This window comes from Thunnus albacares, chromosome 15 (assembly GCF_914725855.1).
Source record: "Thunnus albacares chromosome 15, fThuAlb1.1, whole genome shotgun sequence".
Classification (NCBI taxonomy): domain Eukaryota; kingdom Metazoa; phylum Chordata; class Actinopteri; order Scombriformes; family Scombridae; genus Thunnus; species Thunnus albacares.
This window is the reverse complement of record NC_058120.1, coordinates 20,176,134-20,202,842: the sequence shown is the minus strand read 5'-3', so window position 1 is coordinate 20,202,842 and position 26,709 is coordinate 20,176,134. Positions and strand designations below refer to the sequence as shown.

Here is a 26,709-nt window from a genome sequence, read left to right as displayed (position 1 = left end):
CTAGTGGTTTGAGACAAGCACAAAACTTCTACGGTCTAAATCTAACACACACACTTATACATCATGTAATGCAATATTTGTAAAGACCATGTGTTCTTTCCTAATACCTAAACCTGACTTTAAACTCAAGTCTAACCCCCAAAACTGCATGCTTAACCTTAATCCTGACTCTATTTGTAGTCTAACCCTAATTTTCAACTTAAAGTAGAATTAAAATGAGCTCAAAATAGAAACAAGGCCAAAATAACAGATGATAGAATTGATATGGATTTGTCAGATAAATGCTAACCTGTGTTTATTGCATCATCCTGTTTCAGCGCTCCCACATTCAGATACAGTAGTTTCCGATCAGGGAAAACACCCTTCCACTGACACACTTAAGTCATTGGCAACTGTCTGCATGAATTGTGCTGCCGTAGCACCAGTCTTTGTTTTATAAGTAAGACAATGAACAGCTGTAGTGCTCAGACGGGAATTTAGGGAGATTCCATGACTTTACCAGGAGGAACGTTGGGAGGAGAAGCCTCAGGGGAGGGAGAAGAGGGAGTGGAGGAGACAGAGAAGAAGGGAGAGTGGAAGAGGAGAGAGGAGGGGGTGCATGGAGCGTGATCTGTCCTTTAAATCCATTACATGTCTTCTGGGTATCATTCAAGCTCTGTGCTTCGGGGGAAAACGGCTTTCATTTCCAGAGAGGCAGCAGCTCTCTTAATGCTTTCCTGTTTCCAATTGTTTTTGTAACTGATTTCAGATTTGGGGTTTGGAAAATACTTTGTTCTGAGTCACTGTGTCTAATAGTTTCACAGCGTTCCTTACGGAGAGACATACGTTTTCAATGATTTCGGTGTTAGCCGAGGGATTTAAAGGGATGTTGGGGAAATATGCTTATTGGATTTCTTGATGAGAGTTAGCTGAGAAGATTAATAGCACTTCCATATCTAGAAGCCAGTTAGCTTAGCTTAGCATAAAGACTGGAGGCAAGTGGGAAACAGTTAAGAGCACCTCTAAAGTTAACTAATTAATTATTCGTGGAACTATTTTCCTTGCTGGGAGCAGTGACTTCCTGGGGTCTTGTCACAGTGAGGTTGTCAAGCAACCAACAGAGACTTCAGGAAATCACTACTCCCACCTAACAAATAGTCCAATATATAATCCACCATAACACCACAACTTGTAGTTTTTACTCTTTGGCAAGCTAGGGGTTTCCCCCTGTTCCCAGGTGCACCGCTGCAGGCGGTAGTCCCAGATTCTTCATATATGTGATCAATCTATGTATAACTTTTGTCATCCTGTTTGTCTATGCTGTATTTCTGTAATTTTGCTACCTGGTCTATTCTGTACACACATCTATTGCACATCTGTCAGTCCTGGAGGAGGGACTCCACCTCTGCTGCTTTTCCTGTGGTTTCTTTCTCACAATTTCTTCATTAAAGCTTTCCTCTGAATTTAGGGTCTAAGGACATGAGACATTTTACTGGCATATTATGCAATACAATGAAATTTTGTGTGGAAACCCACAGAAAACAGCAGAAGGATAGAGGATATTACACTGCTATACAGACTGGAAAGCCCCCAGAAGCAAATTTGTGATTTGTAATGTTGGGCTATAGAAATAAAAAATTACTTGACTTGACTTTAAGCAACAAAGCTTAAAAGTTTATTTCCTAAATTGTCTGTTCCTTCAAGCTTTGAAACAGCGGAGGATTAAAGCAAGTCTGCTGCATGTGGACGTGTCCAACAGAGGTCAAAGGTCACCGGCATGAGTGGAAAAAGGTAGAAGAAAATGTTAAAACATTCTTTAGTTAGTTGTCACTGCATTTACACACACACACACACACACACAATTCCACAAACACTCTCTCTCTGTTTGCCATGGGACTGTAGACAGGCATGTCTCTCAGGGTGTTATCTTCCCTGCCCGAGGCCAGACAGTCTTCAGATATCACTCACCTTCTCCCCTCCTTCTCTCTGACAAGCCTGGGAATTAAATCACTTAAAGGAGCACAGGAACAACTTATCACTTTGTCTTCCGCATGTTTGGATTTTAATCAGTGAAGGAAACAAATTAAATACATATCTTCCTTAGCTATTGTACACATTTACACTTCCAATGACATTTTCAGATTTATTTGGCTCTACTTCCGTACTATGAAATTTATGGTGCATGTGCATAACTGTGTGAACATCATCGCTACATGTGCGCCGGTGTGAATGTGGTATACATGCAGGTCCTGATTGTTAGGAGAGCCATGTAGCTTCAGGAGCCGTGAACTCCTTCAGCTCCACTCTCTCTTCCTCGCACTGACAATGGGAGCGGCGGTTTGAGGTGAAGGAATGAAAGCGCAGGAACCACTCAAGGTTAAACTCTGCAGATTGAATAACTCCCCTGTGACAATACTACTCGGGGCTACACCAAAGCCCTAACAATGGCAGGTCATTTGGCACTAATCGGCTAGCATTCTCTCAGATCACTGCACAATAGCAGGAAAGAGAAGGGAAAAAAAGGCCTTTTCTCATCTTACTTTAAAATGCTGATGATCCGTAATCATCATTGCACTGATACCCAAACATTCATGCAGTGATGCTGTTCATCTGCTCCACTCAATTTAATTTTTTTGACTCATCGCACATTCTTTTGGTGTTATATGACAACACATTCAGAGGTACTTTGATCTGCAATCCAAGAATCAAGAGGAGAAAATGCACCTCAGGCATACAGTAAAGTATTACACAGTGTTAGTTGTACATTAATTAAATTGATCTGCAGCTGCTGTCCATTAACCAGCAAGAGAACAATTTATAAGTTTTACAAAAATTGGTAAAACTATGGTTTTGAACAGATAAACAGCATCTCCCTTTACCACTGATTGTTTCCATCCGGGGCCTCCATGTTCTCTCTAAAAGCCTCATCTAACAAACTAATAAAGTGAAAGTCATAAAAAACAATTTGTAATGCATTGAAGTGCTTTTGGCTGGAGATAAAAACTAAATGGACCCAGTAATAAATTATGGCTGATGTTTGAACACTGATGATTCAAGTGCAACAAAGCTAAGGTGAGCTGCATCAGGGAGTAAACAATTTCAAATAAAAAAGACTTCTACATCTGCTGCACACAATTACACCGTCGTACTTAAAAAGAAGTTATAAATAAATGTTCAAGAAAGTTCTCAGTTCAGTCCTACTTTAAAGAATGAGAAACTAAAAGTCTCTGTTTGCTCAACATGTGAACTAGCTATTGTTTCAGTGTTTCGTTTTTTTCTTTTCTTCTTCTTATTATTTATCATTATCGAGTTTTGTTTTATATGTATATGACATTTTAAATGCAACATGGAATCTTCTATTCTACAAGAAATGTGTATTTATATTCCATATGTCCAATTGGTGTTTTCACTTAAACATGTTATCCCTTGGGGTAAGCTATTTTATGTCTGTAATCCATAAATAAATCATCATATATGATACCCTAGCCTATCATGTCCTGTTAAAGTTTCACAAAATACGTCACATCATATTGGCATCACCTTTTCATGCATTGTTGTCATCTAATGTCATATCTCTGCAACCCTTGGGGCCAACACAACTCTTCTATTGGTCACTTGGTTTGTCGCTCAGCTCGCAGTTTCCACATTTCCGACCGGATTTGAAGGCGGCCTGAAAATGCATGTGCAGCAAAGAGTGACATCTTGAGGCTGTTGTAACCCTCGAAACTGTGCTCCACCTACCTGCAAACTGTTGCTCTCTCTCAAACTGTTGCTCTCTCTCTCTCTCTCTCTCTCTCTCTCTCTCTCTCTCTCTCTCTCTCTCTCTCTCACTTCAGTAGAAATGCAGCAGAGCTTGATCTGACTTGTCCAGCCTGCCGCTGAAAGTACCTTCTTGCTCTCCGGGACTTATTTGGGTGCTTTTCACACACTGCGATATGGCAATTTCTATGTCTCTCCAGGGTCTGGGGCTCATCATACTCGCAGCAGTCCTCCTCCAGACCATCGCAGTTGCCGTCAGTTTTATGTATTTCAACAAAGTCCTGAACACGGTAAGATAAACTTTTGTTTTCCCCTTTAATCCAACAGATCTAACACATAGTGGGTGCATCAAATTAGCTGGGGGAAGAGGAGCTATGACTCATATTGTCATGTTTACTTTACTTATAGTTCAGAGCTTTCTAATGATCCACCATTAATTTCAGAGGGATACCACACCAGTGACACAATTTTAAGAGTCTCCATAGGATTATAGGCATGAGACATGACAAATAGTACCGTCCTCAACTGAGAAATTACAACCATAGATAATAAGTAATATTAATAATAGTGATAAAACCTTATTTATGTGACACATTTCATACAAAAAAGTGTACTGTATTGTATGTAACTGTTGGAAGAGTGAAGAAAGATCTAGTAGCGCCATATATCAGATAAAATATGTCATGAAATAGCCAAACTTGTACTGCTTAATACTCTCTTTTTCAACAGAGGATCATTTTTGGAGACATATTTTGAAATACTAAATATTTAATGAGATGTGGTGTAAAAGTCCCACTTCACCATGCAGGAATTTTCTGCCCCTCTCTGGACAATGAGAGAGGTGAAAGTTGGGAAAGTAGATAACAGAAAACAATCGGAGGAAATGAGGCTGGTCAGGAGTCAGGGGGTTGTGACACCCAAAAGCAACATATTTCAGACTTGAGCAGATATTATGACAAGGCCAGAAAAAAAGTTGCTAATACCTCTTCACAACGCTGATGGAGCTGCTCCTGATCTCTGATTGGCTGATGGTCTCAATTAAACGCCCAGCTGCACACCTGTGACCATTTTAACTGCATATAAACGTGTTTATTGGCTCAACCTCTATTACTATATTTTGCTTACTGTAATAACAAAGAGACTATATTGTTTTGATAATGAATGTTTTGTGTATACTTTTTGAATTTGTCCAGATTAATATATGTATTGAACATTTTGGTTTTGTTTTCATTATAATGATGATACATGATATGATATTGTTCTTTACAGTGAATATTGGTCCCACTGCTGTACTAAAATCATTAAAAAGCATGACCTATTGTTTCTTACTGAGCATATGTGTTGATATATCCATTGATTAATCGAGAAAATAATTAGCAGGTTAATTAATAATAAAAACAATCTTTAGTGTCAGTTTTAACTTCTTTTATATTGACAGATGCAGGAGAGCTTCTCTCGGAGCAGTGTGTCCTGTCTGATGAACGCAAATATGCGCTTTGAGTACGAAGATTCAACAGCCGAGGACAAGAAGAGTGACCCCTGCTGGCAAGTCACGCAACAGCTCCACTACCACATTGAAAAGGTTTTTGTTTTTTTGTTTTTTTTAAATATAACTTCAATTTGTGTATATACAATTAGGCTTTTTTCACAGTAGACATTTTGACTTTGTCATAGTCGGAAAACCACAGGTGTAGTAAGCAATGACAATGAGTGTGACAGCGAGTCCGCATTCACAATACCAGGAACCTAAAACTGAAGCACCTAAATGGAATTCAGCCATCATTCATTTTATTATTTACACCTGTGACATGTCAAAATATCTTCTGTGTGAAAAGGCCTTTTGCAAAGCAGTCTGATATTTGTTCTGACCATATTTCAGAAACCACTGCCAATTTTCAAGTCATTTTTTTTTCCTACAGTGTTGCAATATTTTTAGAAATATGTGCTCATTATATACTTATTATTTGTTTATACATTACATACATTTGTTCAGGAGCCACTGGGGAAAAATGATGCATCTCACCATTCCTCTCACCATCAACTCTAAATAAAACAGGCCCACACAAAGGGGAATAGTGCAGTTACGGGTCAACAGTGGACATATTTATAGTCCCAGAGTGAGGATGACATGATTCCCCAGTGACCTATTAATATTGTTAATTTAGATTTAAGATTCTTATAATTCCCTAAAAGGCACAAAAACAGAAGTGGAGAAGACACATCCTCTCTTTTCCTTATCTCTGTTTCTCTCTCTCTCGGGTGTTTTTTCGTTCAGACGATGACAGACAGATTCCAGAAGGAGATATCCACTGCTATGAGAAGTAAGAACAAAGCCCGCATTGACTATCAATTACTACTAATGGGCATAAGTATGACTTTTTCCACTAAAAATGTCTTGTTTGTGTTTCTTATCCATCTTCCTGTGTTGCCGCAGATAAGCTGACAGGAGTGCTGCCTATCCTAAACCCTGGGGTCCCAGGAGTCCCTCTTCCCAAAGTCGCAGCCCACGTGACCGGTGTCGTCTCCTCCACAGAGCCTCCAGTAGCAGAGAGTGAGGATATTTTAATGTAGTGTAGAAGTAAATGTGAACGCAGGACACACATGAAGTTGTTTTTGTAAGCATAATTGATAGCCGTAACATAAGAATTGTGATTCTCTTGACACCTAATCACAACACTCATATAAGTAAGCAGCCACCTTTCCAGGGCCAGAGGTGAGGAATGTGCTTCGAGGCGTCCCAGGCTGCTATTAGATTCAGAAATGTCTTCATACCTACCTTTCTGTTGGGACCTGCAGATATGCAGCTGCTCTTTATTCTTCTCACAACCTGGAGGGTCCCACGGTTTGTGCCTGTCAGTGTGTCAGTTATGCTTATTCAGCAAATAAGCAGAAAAATACATATAGACATTTCAGGAGTATGGCAGTCCGTACATAATGCAGTTTTCATGCAATAAGATTATTTTAACAGAATTTTTATTTGACAGTAGAGAGTACAGAGAAGCAAGGGAAAAGAGGGGAGAGAGGGGCACTGGAAGTGGAAGACATGACAGTTATATTGTATTCATAACAGACCACACAACAATCAGGACGCTCCTAGTCCTAGTTTTCATATATTTTACTTGAAAGTCTATTCTATCACCAAATTTAAGAAAATACACATCTGTAACAGTGAGGAAAAGGCATCTCAGTTCATGAAGTATTCAAGTATCAAGCAGGAACGTTTGTTTTTACAATATAAACTTGCTCAATCATTTTATTTCATTAGTTTTTGATGTATTTTGCTATATAAAAGTTTCCAACCAGCCAATCGTTATTTGATTTTACTCTCCTTGAAGCCACTATGTGACTTTATTGCTCTAATAAGTTTTTGTTTGTAGAAAAGTTAGATTCAAATTTGTACAGTCTACTGTACATTGATGAAGGGGCTGAACCATTTATCTCAGTATCTCTGTGTTGGATCTGTGAGGAACAATGGGGTCACAGTGTCTTTTTTTGTACTAACACTGGGGGCGCCAAAGTCAACAAAATTCTCACTCTACTCATACTGTAGTAGCTTTAAGGATTTTGTTGTCCACAAGGAACATATTTTTAAATATCATAAATCTGGAAGGTTGATAGTTTCTTTCCACACACACACACCACTCTGGATGGCTGGATCTCATCTTCTGGTGCTTTTTAACATGTGGTTGTAGTAACTCAACTTAAAAAAAAACATGGTAGAAATTAAAAATAGAGATTTTTTCTCAGCACCAGCACATATTGGAGAGGAACTTGTTGGTCTGTGAGCACATCTGTGAGCATTATTTACAGACCGTACATTTCTTTAACATTTGTTTTTTATTTGACAAGCAGTGACAGTTTAAACACATCTCTAGTGATTTATATTACATCATGGTGAAAGGCCTCAACGCTTGTGTGTCTGTGCTTATACGAGTGTATACATATGTGCATATGTGCTGTTACAGGCTCGCGGAGCAGCAGGGGCTACCTGGGGGAGCGCATCCGAGCGTGGGAAGGCCAGAGAGGTCTGTCCTTCTTAGAAAATATGGAGCTGAAGGGAGGAGAGCTGCTGGTTCCCAGAGCAGGCCTCTATTACATCTATGCACAGACTTACTTCAGACTCTCTTCCGTGGGAGAGACAGAGGTGGAGGCAAAGGGTGAGGCGGGGGACACGAAAGAGGAGGAAGGAGCGCAGCTTCTCCAGTATATCTACAAAAAGGTTAGTCTTTGTGCATCTTATTATAGGACAGTACCTGGAATTATAATGTGCTTGAGAGAGATTTTTTAGATTTTATTTGTTTTAATTACAGTTATGAATGAGCAAGGACTGTTTTAAAACTGTGTTCAAGGAAACTTTTGCATCCCAGAAAGGCTGCAACAATCCAAGAAGTGACCATGGTTTTATAGTCCTTTTCGCAATACCACACATAGCTGTGTCCCAATTTAATACCACATACAAATAGTATATAGTATGTACTATATTAAGTTAATAGCAGTTCTGTTATATGTATACAAGAATTAAATGTACTTTCCAATTTAGTAGGAAAAGAAAAGTAGATACAAGATGTGTAATTTATTTGAATGTTTTGCAACTGTAAGCTCCTCCATTCAACTTGTGCATTGTATTGTGGGACAATAAGCAGATTTAGTATGCAAACTGGCATTTTTAAGTATACTTAATTTTGTCACTTTTCCAGTGTGAATCCGCTAAATTCTTAAAACCTGCTCAGAATCAGCATGTAGTATAGAATATAGCACAGAACATTGTTTGCATATTATGACAGCTCAGCTCCTTAATGCAAGCAAACACTCAAATCTCAGAGCGTCCTTGAGTGCACCGATATTCAGAAATGAAGATATTCATTTCAGATATTATCAGAAAAATATAATCTTTATAACATAATGTTATATGCTAATACAACGTGCACAGGGCCAGATTAATGCTTTAACTCTCATTGTGCATCGTGTACATCTTACTTAGTAATTAGTTTGTGGTAACTTTATTAAGCACAGATTTATATAGGAATATGCCCCATGTAAGGGCAATATGAACTAAAATAATGAAGGTCTTACAACTAGATTTTAACTCAGGGCCCCTACAACTAATTGCCACATAGAGAACTTCAGTCCCACGGAGGGTCCTGAGGCCCCAGGGCAGGTGTAATCCAGTTTTGGTAATGCATCATGCCGTGTAACCTTCTGTTCAAGTTTTGATCTTGTTGTTTTTGTGTTGTTGTCCACAGATGAGTTCCTATACAGTTCCCATCCTGCTGATGAAATCATCCCGGAGCGCCTGCTGGCCTCGGGGTCAGGAGCCCGGCCTCTTCTCTCTGCATCAGGCCGGTACTGCGTTTCTACAGCCTGCCGACCGCCTTTTCATCACCGTTAGCAATGCCAGCGCCATGGAGATGGACGGGAGAGCCAGCTACTTCGGGGCCTTCCTGGTGGGCTAAAGGGAGAGAAGCTCACATAGAGGTGTCCTAGACTGGGCTGATTTGAAAAAGACATCGACAGAGGTGGACCCGAATGTCAGGGGTTTGCTTGATAATATGTCTGAGGGTACGGGACAGCAGAAGAACGGACTGTGAGGAGTGCAAAGGAACTTCTTCAGGGCCGTGAAGCTGCAGGGTTATGATCAAACTGAGCTGCAGTGGCAGACTCTCAATCACCCAAAATGGCAAGGAGGTAGAGCCATTTGGTGTGAATTTACTCCAGAAGTGACAAAATAATTGGTCATAGTTAAACCTGACCCAGGATATTAATTCTGTTTTTAAGGCTGGCAAACAGAATACAGAGTAAGACGGAGCAACCCCGGATTAAGTGGTGCTTTCAGAGCACAGCTGTTGTGCTCTCGTGTTTGAATGACTTCTATTGAGTTCCAGAGTTGTTTTGCCTGCAGGTCAAACAGTCAACAGTTGAGTTTGCAGGAAATGACAGTGGTGTTGGACACATGACACTTTTATGAAAAAAATATGTATAAAAAATGCCACGAGACAAGATTTAAGATGTTATTATGAATGAAGCGTCTTTTATGTTTACAGTACATGTGGTTTAATGTCTTGAATGTGTGGTGTGATACAGATCTTTGATGTCCTGTGGCCTTTAAGAGAGGCACTGATCTGGTATTAATGTGAGTTTTTAGTGTTTTCTGACACATTTACACTTCAGATATTCTCTGATACTTATGATGTCAAATTAGTTCACACAGGGGACATTTCTAACTGTTCCCAGGCCCCGTTTTGAACTAATTTCGGTTGGACTTCAGTGTGATGCACATTTATATAGTCACATTTTTCAGGGCTTAACAATATTTGTACCTTAAGTTTCAAAAGTTTGCTCTTGTTGATCTGCAAACACGCAAGTAGTAGTACTTCTCAGTAGCGGTTCTGGAGATTTCGATCATATTACATGATCCTCCTCTGCAGTTGGAGCGTACCCAGTCGCCCTGTGGTGAAACTGTTTTTGTCAACTACTGTTTCCAAAGTCAAGAATGAACTTTCAAACTTCACTTTTTAGCCGATGTGGATGAAAAGTCACATATATTTCTCGGCCAACTCCCATCTGCTGAGGAAGATTGTGCGATATGATTGAAAACTCAAGAACAACTAAGTTGACCTTGTGGTGAGAAAGTTTTAATATTTGTACCGTTTTCTTAATGAACATGTTGTCTGTAAATTACAACTACAAATCTCCATCTACTGCTTTGCTAAGTATGTTTGCACAGTTGTGGTAAAAATGCCAAATAAATTAAATGTGAAGATTTTAAAGCAAACTTGAGTCAGGTTCCCCCTCTACACAAAAAGACACAAAACTGAAAAAGTAAAAAACTATCATTTAATTCATGTTGTATTACATGTTTCCATATTATGGCAGTGAATGTTTCAGCAATAATAAGAGTCACTCCTCAAACAAGAGTTTTTACATAAAAAAAAACAATACCAAAAACTAATCAGGGTTCAAGTAATGCCCAAAAGAAATACATTTTTTGAAACACACGCAGGAAGATAGATCATATTCGCTGATCATATTGTAATCCACCTGCTACTTCCTGGCCTATGAGTGGAGAACCAAGGTGTTTGTTTGGTCAGCCTGAGTCCTCTCGCTCTCTCTTCTTCAGTCTCTTTTTTTGGTCACCATGACTGGACTGACAAACATGTTGTAGTTACAGCTGAGACAGTAAACACAAAACACAGACAATACACAGCCTCTTGAGTTATAGGAGGGCTTCAAGGTGCTTTAACCAAAACACAAATGTAAAAAAAAAAAAAAAATAAAAAAAAAAAACAACAAACAAAAAAAAACAGACAGTGGTACCAAATCTGAAAACTTGGTATCAAAAATAGTCTCTGAGTTGGTCTCTAATCAGTCGGGACACTACAACTTGGGGAGGAGAAAAATGCACACTGACAACCTATGGCTTCAGTTTATCTAAACACACACACACATACAGTCATGTACAACCCCATAATCAAAACATAACGGTGTAATATTTTTGAAGACAAGTCAGTTATAGTCTATAAATGGCAATACTGTAAACAACTGCGTGTGTGCACGAGAGCTGGGAGGCTCCTTGTTGGTGCTCCTATTGCTATGGTAACCAAGAATGGTTTCAGTTGTAATTTGGCCAATCAATCAGACTAAGTGCTTACAACCCACCATCCGCCTGCCCACTGACATTACGACAAATCTCAGCGGGCGCATACACTCTCTCTCACTCACTCACAGACAGAGACACACACACACACACACACACACACACTTACATTGAAACCGTGGATCCAGCCAAGTGCTTTGACATTATCTTGCTGCCTGTACAATGCCTGCATCAGTCAAGTTCATTAAGACAAATTCATTAACAGCCAACAGTACTTCGATTGAGCGAGTCGAGATAGAAAAAGGCATACAGTCTTGTGTGAGACACAACTTCTCCACAGATTAGTCACGAGATTCGTTCACAATTAAGGTGTGAGAACATACGGGGTTAAGGATTAGTAAGGGTCGTCCTGACACCGATTAAGCATTTCTAAAACATACATGGAGTAATACTCAAACATGGAAAATGCTGTAACAGGTGACTGCGATATGATGTTTTTGCTGTCGTTATGCACCAAATATAGTCCAGAAATCACACATACATACATACATACATACACACACATACACTTGAATCTATAATTGTGCGCACACACTACCAAACACAAAACCTGGTATGGGTTCCTATTGCCTCTTACAGTATGACTGTGGTCTATGAACAAAAAAGCACCTCTGAAATACAGAACAACCTTGGAACCGGGTATAGGTGTTTAACTACAGACAGGCAACAACACACACTGGCACACAGGCACAATACAGGAGGCTTTGGCACACCCATGCTAGTCTTACTACTCAGCATTTTCCAACACAGAAGAAGAGCAGATTACAGGACAGGACAGACCCATAGCTGCCTTTAGAATGCCTCCCCTGTGAGGGGAAAGGTACAGGTTTGTCTGACAGAAACAATGATCAGCCGTCACATTCAATCAGCACCGAGCTGTCTGTTTTGTTTTTTGTTTTGTTTTTTTGGAGTCCCAGCCTCTCATCCGATCAGCAGCTCCAGGCTGTCCTCGTAGTTGGGCTCTTGCGGAGGGCTGGGAGACAGGAAGGCCGTGGTTACAGGGGTTCCCGTTGCTGTGGCGACGTTGAGGAGGGTGTTCGCGCGGATGCTGGTGGTCGCCGGGTTGCGGAGCGCCGCGGCTGCCGTGATGCTGGTGAGGTTGATGCCGAGTGTGAGCCGCGTCTGCTCCAAGGCTTTCTCTGGCACGGCAAAGGCCTCTAGCTTCTTCTCACCGTTGGCCATGTAGGAGTTCTGGCAACCTCGGCAGATACAATCCAAGCACGCCTGAAAAAGATGACGCAGGACAGATGAGGAACATAAGTCTATTTGCATCACAACAGTGTCACATAAAACCTGTAAAATTATTTCTGATCTCATCACAAGTACCTTAATGTTCGTGAAGACGTACGTTCTTAAAAATTTTGCCTTCGGTAAGGAATTCCATTTGAACTTGTAAATACAGTGACAGACAGTTTCTAGATACCATGAATCAAAGGTGGGAGTTTTTTGTTTACGGATTCAGGTGGTCTGACACTGCCTCTTCGAGATTTACTGATTCCATTGCTTGCCACAAGAAACTGGTGCATGTTAAAACTAGAGCTGCAATGACTTGTTGATTAGTCGATGGACAGATAATAAATCACCAACTATTTTGATAATCGACTAATCGCTTTGAGCCATTTTTTAAGAAAAAATGTCCAAATTCACCGATTCCAGCCTCTCAAATGTGAATATTTTCCGGGTTATTTAGCCCTTTATAATAGTAAACTGAATATCTTTGGGTTATGGACTGTTGGTTGGGGCAAAAGAAGACATTTGATGTCATCTTGGGCTTTGGGAAATGGTGATCGACATTTTTCACCATTTTTGGACACTTTATAGACCTAACGACAACTCGTTTAATCGAGAAAATAATCCACAGATTCATTGATAATGAAAATCATAAATTGCAGCCCAAGTTAAAATAACCATGACAATGCAGAAATCCTAACAAAGAGAATAACAATGTAACAATAATCTACAGCCAATCACATCACATGATGCCATTACACTTGAAGTGCTGATTAAACAAACTTTTGCTTGCTGTCATTATAATGCGAATATTTCACCTGTGCAACCACTGTGTCACATCTTAAAATATTATCAGTACTTTTGTAAAGGGGAATCAATTCATCTAACAACACTTATTTTTCTGCAATTATGATTGGGGGGGGGGGGGGGGGCTGAATCCAAAAATGTCATTCATGCAATGGTCGTAGTCTCACCTTGCGGTTTGAGTAACAGGGACACCGTTGCCCCCTGCAGGTCAGCACTGAGGGATTCTGGGTGGCCCTGCCACACTTGCAGCCTTTCTTCTCCACTGGCTTCTTATATGGAGGCCTGACAGGTGCTGGAGGCACCAGACAGCCTGACATCAATCGCTGGTCTTTGCTCCGGTCCTTGTTCTTGGAGCCTCCACTGCTGCGAGCCTTCGCATGGGGCTTCTTAGGGCCCGGATCGACGTGCTTCCTGGCACCTTTACTGTGGTTTGGTGCAGGGCGACTGGGCTTGGGAGGTGCTCCATTGGGAAGGGATGAGTATGTGTGTGCTGGTACAGTTAAGGAGGGTGTGGGCGGTTGAGTGTGCAGTGTATGAGAGGGGTTTGGAGTGTGTACATGAGAGGAGGAGCCCTGCAGGATGGAGGCGATAGGAAGAGGTTTCACCTTTTCCCTGTCACTCTCTGAACGAGATCGCTTGCGGTTAAGGCGGACTGGTGGGGGCTTGGAGCTTGGAGGAGGATCGAATGAAGATGTGTGTATGTGAGCACCAAGGCTTGCCACTGTGTTAGTCCTGTCTGTTTGAATCTGTGTGTAGTTGTGAGCTGCGTCCAGCTGTATGTACATTTGAGCGTGTGCTCTGTCTGTGGCTATGTGTGTGTGAGTGTGCGTCCTTTCTGGGTGTGTATGAGGGGAATCTCTACCGGGCTGAAGGGGATCCAAAGTCTGTAATACCTCCTCCACACTAAGGAGCAACACCTCCCCCTCCTCCAGCTCCCTGCTGCTAGATTCCCCATCCCTGAGTGAGCACACAGTGCCTGGAGTTGGGGCTAAAGGTCCAGTGGACAGACTCAGCTCCAGACCACCACAACCAGTATCGGATACAGAGAGGCCTGCCTGTGGCTGCTCCTCTACCAGCTCACATACTTCCAGCTCTGGAGAAGATGGATCCAGGTCCTCCAGTACATCTCCATTGCATTCCTGCGGTCCATTGGAACAGGGAGGATCAGAGGAGGAGCTCTGGGGTACAGCTGAGAGCTCTGCAGGAACAGGTGGCGCCTCTGTGGGGGTCAGGGACTCTGGGTCAGAGGGATTCACATCTTCCTGTGCTAGGCTTGGGTCCTCTGTCTCTATCTCCTCTTCATGTGACATAAGCACCTCCTCTAGCAAGGCCATAACCTCTGGAGACCCTCCTGCATGGCTGCTGATTGACTTCAGCAAAGGCGAATGAGTGACATATAGGCAGAGCTTCCTGTAGCACTGCACCAGCAAGGAGAGCTGTTTGTTCTCCTGGAAGCAGGAATAGTCCTTACATCTGCGGCACGATGTCCTTATCTGCATCTTCTGGCCTTTACAGCCCAAGCAGACATAATGCTGACACTCTGGATGTGTAGGGGAAATGGGATTCTGGAGCAGTTTACCTGAGACAAAAACAAGAGGCAGCTGTTAATCCACTTTGCACTTGTGCACAGCAACTAAAGCACAATCAACTGGCAGGACTCATTAACATCTTCCAGCTTGTGCCCAGCTGTAATTACTATTAACGCTGCAACTAACAATCATTTTCATTATGGATTAATCTGCGGATTATTTTCTTGATTAACTGTAAACAATTAAAAACTGCCAATCACAATTTCCCAGAGCTCAAGGTCTTGTTTTGCTCAACCAATAGTCCAACAAAGATGTTCGGTTTACGATGATATAAAGCAGAGAAAAGCAGCAAATCCCTCTATTGGAGAACTGAGTGACAGAGGTTTTTGCTTGATTTTCAATTAATCGATTATAAAAACAGTTGCCAAATAATTATCTGTCAATCAACTAATATAGCATAGACGGGAAATCAATACATTTTATATCAATATCACAATTTATGACAATGATATCATCTGAGATTTTAATTGATGCTCCATTGAACAATACCTCAAATCTTGGCATTTTCCAGACTTTCTCTATTTTATTGAAATAAACCAAAGAATACTCCAACCGGCTGAACCATCATGTTCACATTACTGATTTTTCCTGCTTACATCACCCAATCCACAGTTCTGATTAATTACTGCATGGGAGCACAGACAACCACACCAAAAACACAACTGCATAATAGGCAGAGATCAGAAATATCGTGATATATCATCCTGTCAATGGTGCCAAGCTCTAGATGCAAGCTGTGCCAGTGTTGATATTCCACTGGCTAAGCTGAGTGAGTAAATAAACCATGAATAGGAAACACATGGCTCTGCAGCAGGCACAACAACAGAGGAGTCATCTGTCTTGACAAGAGGACAGATGACTGGGGCTCAGCCTCGGTTGCTAAGGAGACCACGGTGGTGAGCACGACAAACCGTGTCAATTGCTGCGAGCACACGCACGCCCACGGACACTTCAGTCAATATGAATAGTAAGGTTATGAAACACTCAGTAAAGTTAAACCGACTGGCGGTTCGGAAACCTATGATGGTCTTGCAATGAAGTGACACAAAACAACATGACAATGATAGATATGTGTTATAAAGGTATACGAATGTTTTCATGATGCTTACCACAGACGAGGCATGCGAGAGACTGTCGAAAGAAGGGTAGTAGTGTGTACATATCTGCGAAGGTGTGAGGCTGCCGCGGGTCACACTGCAGTACAGCCCGGCTGGCGGACACGTACAAGGTGGTTGCATTAACTGGGTTCATAGCGGTGTACTCCGCAGCCTCAGGGAAGCACGGCCCGGGGGGAAAAAAAATCCAGACTCCCGCTGCGACGGAGCTACAGCTAGCCAAGTCTCAGGGTGGATGGAGGAAATATAAACTGTCCCGGTGGAACAACAATCAGTCACCCGAGTGTGTCAGTGCAGACATATGAATTAATAATAGACACAATAATAGACAACGACCATAGTGAAGCGGTTATCTCTAAACGCGCACAACGCTAGCTCGACAGGTGGCTAGCTAAAGTTAGCATCAGCGGTTTGTAGTCGTTACTGTTCAACGAGATCTTTCGGGTCACGATTAAAGTTTCTTTTAATACGGACCACTTGGAGCATTGTTTATAATCACCCACATTATCTCTAACGCTGCCCAACAGCTAACAGTGCAGTCAAATGATCAAACGATCCATAATCAAAAGGTTAGCATTATGTAGCTAGCGTTAGCTCACGACATCAGCCAAACGCTTTACACGAGAGATGGTCGGTGTTGGCCATAGGACCCATTCAGTATCCAACACCGTCTCCTCGTCGATGCCGAACTGAGTGATGAACTGCTAGTAATATCACAAATCTGTTTAGTTAGCAATTAGCTAACAGATCCCAGGCGCGCACTTGATGTAAACAAAGCTAACCAGCTAGCATTAGCATAGCTAGCCAAATTAGCTATCGAAAATTCAACCGTAACCTCCTTATACCCCACGCGAAGGAGGGAAATGCAAACTGTAAATTGAAATCCTGCGATTGTGATACGCTTTACTGTAATACTTGGCGAGCGGCGACCGAAACATAGCTAACTAGCCGTTTTACAAATGCATCAATCATTCGATTTTCCACTTTTCCTCGCATCAACCCCTCTCGACCAGGCATTATAATCACGCGAGACTTCCCCTAGTTACCCTGGTTACCGTAGTGTACGAAAGGTTCACATTCAAATTCGTTCACGGCGCCTTCATTGTGTCTTCAGATGCATACTTAAGTAAAGGTACTAATACAACTATGTAAAAAAAATATTCCATTATAAGTAAAAGTCCTCCATAAAAAATCCTACTTTAGGATAAATACATAAGTATTAGCAGCAAAATGTAATTAAAATACTAAAGTAAAAGTAGTGGTTCCGTCTGATATATTATTATATATGACATCATTATATATTAATACTGAGGCATCAGTGTATAAGCAGCATGTTACTGTTGTAGCTGCTGGAGGTGGAGCTACTTTGAACTATTTTATATACAGTTAGCTAGCGTCAGGATCTCCTCTAAAGGGTCACCAGATAAAGCTGAGGGGTCGTGAGATGATTAATGGCAGAGGAAAGAAGAAAAAACAAAGTTCTGATACACAAATCTGTTCTTGGTTTTAGGAGTTTTTCTCTGATCTTTGATTTTTGGTGAAAGGGTGGATTATTTGAATATTCATTGAAATGAAACCATGTGGGAAGTTTAGAGGGAAAAATCACTATTTGGTGGAGCTGTTAACAACTCAAAGACATCTGAAATGTGAGCCTGACTACACGCTGCTTTTTGTAAGACATCAAAGCCAAAAAGGTTGGAAACCACTGGTTTAATCTTTAACAATGTGTTGTATTTTAAAAGCTTGTTATATTATCTATTGTGTCAAATCTTCATCTGAAGAGTAACTAAAGCTGTCAAATAAATATAGTGGAATAGAAAGTACATTTTTTCCCTCTGAAATGTAGTGGAGTGGAAGTATAAGGTAGCATAACATCTAAATACTCATGTAAAGTACAAGTACCTCAAAATTGTACTTAAGTACACTACTTGAGTAAATGTATTTTCCAACACTGCCTCATTCATTTTCTTTGTGTTTAGTGTCATAATAACAACTAGTAGCCTAATCAAATATTGCAAATTAAAAACGCAATTGGAAAAGTGTCAAGCTTGGATAAAAGAATAAAAAATGGAATCAAAGAGACATATAGTCAATTGTGGTGCAGCTTTCATTACAATTTGCATTTATACACAAATCCTGCAAAGGATATTAAGCACTGAATCTTACTTTGGACAAAACTTTCCTGAATGCCTGACACTTGCAGGATATTGCATATCTGTTTACATATATTGGTACATTTAACGTCCTCTACTGTGCGTAAGTCAGTGGTTGGGAGTGCAATAAGTATTTATTCTAAAACAAAACTGAATTGGCCAAATGTGTTAAGTGATCCAAAATATGCTTAGGGTGCATATTTTAGGGTGGCTTGTGATAGTGGTTTTTGCACCTGTTGAGTTACAAATGTGATGACTTCACACTCTGAATAAAACTGCAATTAGACTTTAATACTCATGATTCCTTTGACTTGAGATTGTTGAATTGCTTGACATGACACCCTCTGCAAGGCCAAAATGACAAAAGAAAATTGGCACCAGTAACACATACTCAGAGGCCAGTGTTCAAAGCAAAAGTCAAAGTATAAGATCAGTAGCACATGTTTTGATGAATGGATAGGGTCAGAAAACATGAGGCAATAGGATTACAGTTGGTTGGGAGATTGCATTAATACTCTCTGTATGAAAATATGACTTATTTAATGAAAATAAATTCTATTACACCAGTGTTTACGTTTTATAATAGATAATCAGTTGAAAAAACATACAATAAGTGTGACAAAATAATCTCAACGTTTCTGAACAAAAAAGCAAGTGGGTGGACCTTGAGTTAGAATAAGAGGTCAATAATATACTTTTGCCCTCATATAAAGTGTATAGGACTGCAAACTCTAAGTTTCACAAAAGACTCAAAGACATTGCGACTTGCAAAACAACAACCTTCCTCCTCTGAATCTCTTTGTGTTCTCCAACACAGTATGAATGCAGCCTCTGTTGTTAAATTATATTTTGCTTTTTTTTTTTTAACTGTGAAACTCAGTATCTAAGTGGGTTCTGTGAACTCCAGGGGTCCTGAGGAAGTTGTTCCCCAGAAAAAAAATTCCTGCATTCCATTATTTCACTGGCCTGCAGTTTATACAGAGTTTAACTCATAATTAAGTAAACAACTCTTATACTGGGTTCTATGGGCAGTATTACTCCAATTAAACAGGACCTGTTGCCTAAAAGTAAATGAATACTTGGCATGAAAATACAGAATTTGATATACATGCTCGGGACCTAGTATATTGTGGATTATGCCCTGGGTAACGCCTGTCAGGCAGCCTTTACCAGCAGGCGTCCAACTAGATCGACCAATCATATTTTTGTATTTTGGTGTATGCTTTTCAGGGAAATGGCCCTGGATTGAGATAAGAACTGCCAATCAGTAACAAAGACCCTAAACTGAGGGGAAAATCTACCTGATAGGCCAAACTCAGGGCCAGAAGTCTCACAGTAACATGACATTCAGATTAAAGCACGATGAACTACAAGAAAACTTGACCCCTGTAGACCACACCCACCTCCCCCTTGTCTGCGAATTCCTTGATTCTGATTGGCTATGAGAGATCGCCCCCCATTCACTATTGGCTCAAATCTCTGCCTTTCATTCCCCGCCCGCCGCTGTCATCCGAGCACTCTCACAACCATGATGGCGGCCTTCGGTGTGGCCCGTAGCAGCTACGGACTCGTAAACGGGTTGAGGGTATCTTTCAGGAGTTTGGCGCAAGTGAAACATGGCGCAGTCATGCCGCAGACGAACCTCCGACGAGACTGCCGTTGGTACTCGGTCAGCCACCTGTCCGTTAAGGAGAGGATAGAGCAGAAACGGAAGGCGGCGCTAGTCGGGGGAGGTCAGAAGAGAATTGATGCACAACATAAAAGGGTAAAGTCAGCAAACATTGACTTTCTTTCATTTTATGTCAACATGCATTTACCTGAGCCTGTGTGCACCTTTTCAGTCTTATCTGCTTCAATTTAAACTGGCAGCTGGAGTGGTTGAGGGGTGAAATGCCTGGCTCAAGGGCTCCAAGTCGCAGCGCTTTAAGTTCTCAGGCACCATGTCTGATTTCAGACATAGAGCAGTTATAAATTCATGTAATACTTAATTCAACACATGGTACACACTTCCTCCTGTACAACTTTGCAGGCTCACATATCTTTTCTTGCTTTAATCCCTGAAGTCAATGGTTGTAGCTGGAGGGGAGAGTGTTTATACCTACACATGCACCAGAGCCGAGCTACTTTCAGCAATATCCTATCTTGATAAACTCTCATCTTGCTGATTCCCAGTGCCCTTGAGTAAAGCACTAACCCTCTACCAACTTCAGGTAGAAGTTGTACAACAACAAAGTATTCCCCAATTTGTTTATGAAATACACGTGAGTGCCATTTAAAAATGACAATTCCGGTGTCCAATGTGACAAACATCCAACCCACTTGACCTACGAAGATTTACCTACGAAGATACTGATATATTTACAGTACTGTGCAAAAAGTTTTAGGCACTAAAAGTAAAGTGAGGATACCTTCAAAAATAATACCATGAATACTTTTTATTTATCAAGTAACTTCATACAAAGTGCAGTAAACAGAAGAAACCTAAAATAAAGCATGCGCACAGCAAATATTGATTTGCTTTTAAAACAACTGCAGTTCGTCTCGGTGCACCGGCATACAGTTTTTCAAGGTACTTGGCAGGTCGGTTGTTCCAAGCATGTTGCAGAGGTTGCCACAGTTCGGCTGTCTCAGTCGCTTCTTTCTCTTCATACAATCCCAGACTGACTCCACGATTTTAAAATCAGGGCTCTCCCTCATGATATTGCATGATGGATAAGAATCCAAGTACCCAAAGTTTCTAAAACTTTTGCACAGTACTGTAGATATTATGTAATATATGTAGATATCCTCAGAAAGTCCTCTGGTTATTGTCATATTTTTCCTATAATACCTTGTCTGTCATAAGTGGCATGAGTAGAGCAATAAATCAGTCAGACCAATATATGGGCCAATGTTGTGTTTTTGCAGATATATCTGTATGAATATATGTTTAACAAGACATTTCTATACAGAAATACCAAAGATATGTTTGGGGTCATGTAAAGACAGTGTCACCCTTGTGTAGTTTATCCACCAGAGAGCACTGACAAGTTTGTTAACTGTAAAAAGTCTCACTGGGTTGATTCATATCATGGTCACAATCCTTAAAAATACCCAAAAAATCCTCATCATAAATGCTTGTCTATGTTTTGTTATTGATATTTTGTAAATGGCTACAGGGATAAATTAGTGTAAATAATGATTGGATGTTGCTCTGATTTGCTCAGCTGTATGTCAGCATACAGTCAGTTTACCTGCATACTACCAGATCAAGTAGTACAGTATTCTTTAAGGTAACTGTGTAGTAACTTGGTGTTATGTGTTGCAGGGTAAGCTGACAGCCAGGGAGCGAGTGGAGCTTCTGCTGGACCCTGAGTCCTTCGTGGAGGCTGACATGTTCGTGGAGCATCGCTGCTCCGACTTCGGCATGGAGCAGGACAGAAACAAGGTAATTGGTCACAGGAGCGTCATGCTTCTCTCCCTCCTCTTGGGTTTTCTTGTCCTCATATCTTTTTCTCTCTGTCTTAGTTCCCAGGTGACAGCGTCGTGACAGGCCGGGGCAGGATCAATGGCCGTCTGGTTTATGTGTTCAGTCAGGTACATCGTGTAGTTATATTGTAGCGATCCCTGTATTCTGGTAATACACTGCAGTTGTTTAACTTCCTCCGCTGTTTCTCTCAGGACTTCACAGTATTTGGTGGCAGTCTGTCTGGAGCTCATGCGCAGAAGATCTGTAAGGTAAATAATACTGTGAGACTGAGGTGCACATGCACTGTATGTGTCTATGAACTATGCACTTTAGTGGGACAATGTACAAAAAAATGCCTCAACAGCGGCATTAAATAATCAGTAAATGCTCCCTGTCAATTATGAGAATATTAATTAGAATGTCTGCCTGTGTATTTGTATTTTGTCAATGATTCCTCCTGTTTCAAACACAATTATGAATATATAACCCTTAAATGTTTCTGTGTTCAGATCATGGACCAGGCCATGACGGTTGGAGCCCCGGTCATCGGGTTGAACGACTCAGGAGGAGCTCGAATCCAGGAAGGAGTGGAGTCTCTGGCTGGATATGCAGATATATTCCTGGTATGTTTTGTAAATAGTTAAAGCACATGACTGCTCACTAACTGACATCATAAACCCCAAAATCATATGTTGTTGCAGTTAGTTGTAGCATTACTTTCTGACTGAGTGCACCAAAGACTGCTTACATTTTGGTGGTTTGACATCTCCAGAGTAAACCTTTTGAAATGCACACTGTTGCACATATCACAATGTGTTTTTACTGTCACACTACTATAGTTTTTGCGACCCTTGTAAAAAAAAAAATAAAACGTTCCCCCTTTTCCAGAGGAATGTGCTGGCTTCAGGAGTCGTCCCTCAGATCTCTCTCATCATGGGTCCCTGTGCAGGAGGAGCTGTCTACTCTCCCGCCCTGACAGATTTTACCTTCATGGTTAAGGTATGGAACTGCACAAAGGCAATTAAAATACAAATCTACACTCTGATTATAATCAGCATTAGAGAATGAGTCACGAATAAATACAATATATAAAATCTTCTTTTCATCTAATACTAAATTAAATTGGTTTTCAGCTGCATCAAACATCCAAAATTAACATTATTCTTCGCCAAGCAGCCCTGTTTCAAAGATTGTATACTTATTCACAATACCCTGACAAGTTTGTGTGTTTGTGTTTGTGCATATATGATGTGTAGGATACATCATACCTGTTCATCACAGGACCTGATGTTGTGAAGTCTGTCACCAATGAAGATGTGACTCAAGAGGAGCTGGGCGGAGCCAAGACGCACACCACTGTGTCTGGTTAGTTTATGTCACTCACTCTGCACAGGAACATGACCTTTATTAAACATTTTTGCTTAGTGAGTTGACTTTCATCTTTTCTTCAGAAATCAGTCTCATTGTGCTGTTATGTAGATGTTCACTGGCTTCTTGTCCTTTGCCCTCTCACAGTTAACGTCCCTGTGGTTATATTTTATAAAACATTGGAGTCTATGAACACTGATGCAGGATTACTGGTCAAATTGATATGTCAACTTTGCAGTAACTCATGGAAAACACCATCTTCAGTGTCTAAAGACTATTTATCTCATGTCTTCTTCTCAGGTGTGGCTCACCGTGCGTTTGAGAATGACGTCGAAGCCCTGCTCAACCTGCGAGAGTTCTTCAACTTCCTTCCGCTCAGCAATCAGGACGCGCCCCCCATCAGGGAGTGCCACGACCCCAGGTAACCAACCACATTACCCTTCACTTTTCAAATCTCTTTTTATTTCCACTCATGTCTGATAAGTTGTCCCTTTTTTTTTTAGTGACCGTCCTGTACTTTCATTGGACACCATTGTCCCATTCGAGTCAACTAAAGCCTATGACATGTTAGACATCATTCATGCAGTATGTCACACACACACTCACACATTCATAACTGCAGCCACATTTCTTTTAATTTCTGCCACTTGTAAATGTTTCCTCTCTTCATGCATCTGTCCAGATTGTGGATGAAAGGGACTTTTTTGAGATCATGCCAAACTACGCCAAAAACATTGTGGTGGGATTTGCCCGCATGAATGGACGCACTGTTGGCATCGTGGGTAACCAGCCCAAAGTGGCTTCTGGTGAGTAAAGGAATTTAGTTTTCATCTTTTTTTTCTGTCTTTTATTTTAACAAACCAGAGCATGACAGGAGAAAATTAGTGTGGAACAACAGTTGTTTACTGATTTAATAATCTTTGGTGTTTATTCCATCATCTCTCTGCCTTGATCTTCAGGTTGTTTGGACATCAACTCCTCTGTAAAGGGAGCCCGATTTGTACGCTTCTGTGATGCTTTCAACATTCCCATCATCACCTTTGTGGATGTGCCAGGCTTCCTGCCAGGTATTCCTAAAAAAAAATCTCAGGGCACATACACTGGCTACACCAAACTCCAGTTAAAACAGCAGAATGTTTTTGTGTACCTGTGGTGTGTTGTCTACAGGTGGAACAGTCCACCAGCAAAAAAAGTAGGAAAAGGTTTACTTGCTGGTTCAGAGAAACAAAATGAGAAGTTCATTAGTAACAGTAAATGTGATTTGCCTTTTTCTGTGAACGTCAGGAATTATGGAAGAGTTAGCAAAGGTGGCAAAAAGCTAATGGAACAAGATGTTTATATTCTGTCAGTAACCAGTTTCATTATGAGGGTAAGCCAGACTGCTTCACTGGGATTCTCATAAATGTTGGATAAACTGGGTATATTATGACCAAGATGCACTTGAGCCCAAAAAATGGGGTAATTGATACACTGGCTCAAATCCTCTTTGCATGAAAACTTGACTTCTGTGCTCATTCAAACTAATTGTAATTGCTGTGGTGGCTCTTAACAGGTACCGCTCAGGAGTACGGAGGCATCATCAGACACGGAGCCAAACTGCTGTATGCCTTTGCAGAGGCCACCGTCCCAAAAATAACCATCATCACCAGAAAGGTGTGTATGAACAAAATGAGGAGCGACCGATTTAAGAAAATCCTATAAAGTGAAAAGATTGTAGGATTCAGGTTAGAGTTGGAATGAGGTTTAGGTTGGGGTTAAAAATGGAGATAGAATTTTTCCTGGTTCAGCATCAGGCTCAGGTGGTACGAAAGTGTGGTTTGTCCAAACTACCAATAACCTCCAGTAGCTCTTCACTTGAAGAGAGCAGATGGAAAACTGATGTGCCAACCAAAACATAACTAAATTTTTGATCAGTAGCTGCTACACTTACTTAAAACCTGATGTTAGAAGCTAAACAAGCTAAGTGACCTTCTGCAGCTGCTTTACCGATACAAAACTATTGGGAGACATTTACCGTGAAGTGTTTACTTGGGTTTAGGAAATAATGTCAAGTAATAAATTAAAAAAGTATGGATTTTAGGTCAGGAAAAGAGTGAGTATTGTAATACATAGTAATTTTGTATGTGTGTGTGTCCCAGGCTTATGGAGGAGCCTATGACGTGATGAGCTCCAAACACCTGAGAGGAGATGTGAACTATGCCTGGCCCACGGCTGAGGTTGCTGTTATGGGTGCCAAGGTACAAACACCCTCATTCTTTCTGTTTCTGTCTCTCTCTCTCTATATCCTTCTCTTTGAGTTGACAGAGTGTATGAACTGTTTCTTTCCCTCTCAGGGTGCTGTTCAGATCATCTTCAGAGGGAAGGAGAACCAGGCGGAGGCAGAAGCTGAATACGTGGACAAGTTCGCCAACCCGTTCCCAGCTGCTGTCAGAGGTAAATGAGTAAAAAAACTGTCTCCCAAACTCTCGTCTTTGTGCGTAAATACATTGAACACATCTCTCTCTGACTGACACTACGTTTGTTTAAGGTTTTGTGGACGACATCATCGAGCCGTCGACCACTCGCAAGAAGATTTGCAACGATCTGGAGGTGTTGGCCAGCAAGAAGCAAGTCAACCCCTGGAAGAAACACGCCAACATTCCTCTGTGAAACACACATCCCCGGTTTCAGCAATAACACTATCTAAAGGCACTCGCTGTGGGATTTTCCTTATACTGACTCTACATTCAAATGATCTGCAGTGGTACCCCCTTTGATGATGACTTTGGCAGCAGTTTGTTGTCAAATTTCATTCATATTTCTCCAAGTTGTTGGTTTAAAACTGTCATTTACCACTCCACTGAAAGCAGCACATAAAGATAGTTGTTGATTTTGTTAGCGCCCAATAGCAGCTGCAAATCTGTTAATTTCCACCCAGCTTACTGCTGATGTTCTAAACTGTCAGCTGTGCTAAAGCATCCCAAGCTGTGAAGAAATCTGGGAGAAATAATGTTGCCCTGTAAACAAAATCTGGAGGTCTGTCTTTACACTGATATGCAAGATGTTATTGGGAAAATCCTGACACATTGTACCTGGATGGAATAATACATTAATAACACACATTTCAAGATGATTGTCACATCAGTAGTGGCCATATTGGTCATTATTACTGCAGTCCTACAAGGTACAAGTACAAGGTTGTATCTGAAAGGACAGATCATGTATCGCCGGAAAAAAAACACAAGTGGCTGTCAACAGGATAGTTTTAGCGGAAAATGCAAACTTACTGTAGTTTGTTTTCTTTCCAAAAGTGGTTTATGTACTGTATTTAGTTTTTGAGGTGTCGTGTGCGTGTACAGTAGTTTGCGCTTTCTGACGCACTCGTGTTTAACATCCTCCGTTAAGGTCAAGGAAATTTCTCACAACCTGGAACTGTGCCTTTTCTCTCCAGCAGACTCATCTGCTGTTTGTAAAATAAATCATGGACTCAATACCATGTGTGTTTTATTTATCAATGCATCAATATCCATCAGAGGCTAATTTACAGTGTTTATTGATTTTACAAATATTATTGATGTAACCCCCTAAAGAATTGGTTTCAAGAATAGTGCTTTATCCGGTGTTTGTT

General features: G+C 41.0%; 3 protein-coding genes across 3 annotated transcripts; 2 read left to right on the top strand and 1 right to left on the bottom strand.

The window, feature by feature from the left end:
• The first annotated feature begins 3,673 nt into the window (after positions 1-3,673).
• Positions 3,674-10,984, top strand: LOC122998592 (tumor necrosis factor ligand superfamily member 10-like). Its single transcript, XM_044375528.1, has 6 exons — positions 3,674-4,028; positions 5,177-5,320; positions 6,014-6,059; positions 6,173-6,289; positions 7,704-7,957; positions 8,982-10,984. Exons 1-6 carry the CDS (start codon positions 3,915-3,917, stop codon positions 9,189-9,191), a joined length of 885 nt encoding a protein of 294 aa, XP_044231463.1. The 5' UTR covers positions 3,674-3,914; the 3' UTR covers positions 9,192-10,984.
• msl2a (MSL complex subunit 2a) lies at positions 10,551-17,171 on the bottom strand. Its single transcript, XM_044375526.1, has 3 exons — positions 16,128-17,171; positions 13,597-15,008; positions 10,551-12,616 (listed from the first exon to the last, which is right to left on the bottom strand). The coding sequence occupies exons 1-3, from the start codon at positions 16,267-16,269 to the stop codon at positions 12,314-12,316; spliced, it is 1,857 nt and encodes a 618-aa protein (XP_044231461.1). The 5' UTR covers positions 16,270-17,171; the 3' UTR covers positions 10,551-12,313.
• A 2,608-nt stretch (positions 17,172-19,779) lies between these two features.
• Positions 19,780-26,572, top strand: pccb (propionyl-CoA carboxylase subunit beta). Its single transcript, XM_044374887.1, has 15 exons — positions 19,780-20,051; positions 21,594-21,713; positions 21,794-21,862; positions 21,947-22,003; positions 22,244-22,357; positions 22,623-22,733; positions 22,991-23,099; positions 23,403-23,523; positions 23,606-23,687; positions 23,785-23,908; positions 24,062-24,169; positions 24,655-24,755; positions 25,241-25,339; positions 25,436-25,535; positions 25,630-26,572. The coding sequence occupies exons 1-15, from the start codon at positions 19,815-19,817 to the stop codon at positions 25,749-25,751; spliced, it is 1,674 nt and encodes a 557-aa protein (XP_044230822.1). The 5' UTR covers positions 19,780-19,814; the 3' UTR covers positions 25,752-26,572.
• Positions 26,573-26,709: the final 137 nt, after the last annotated feature.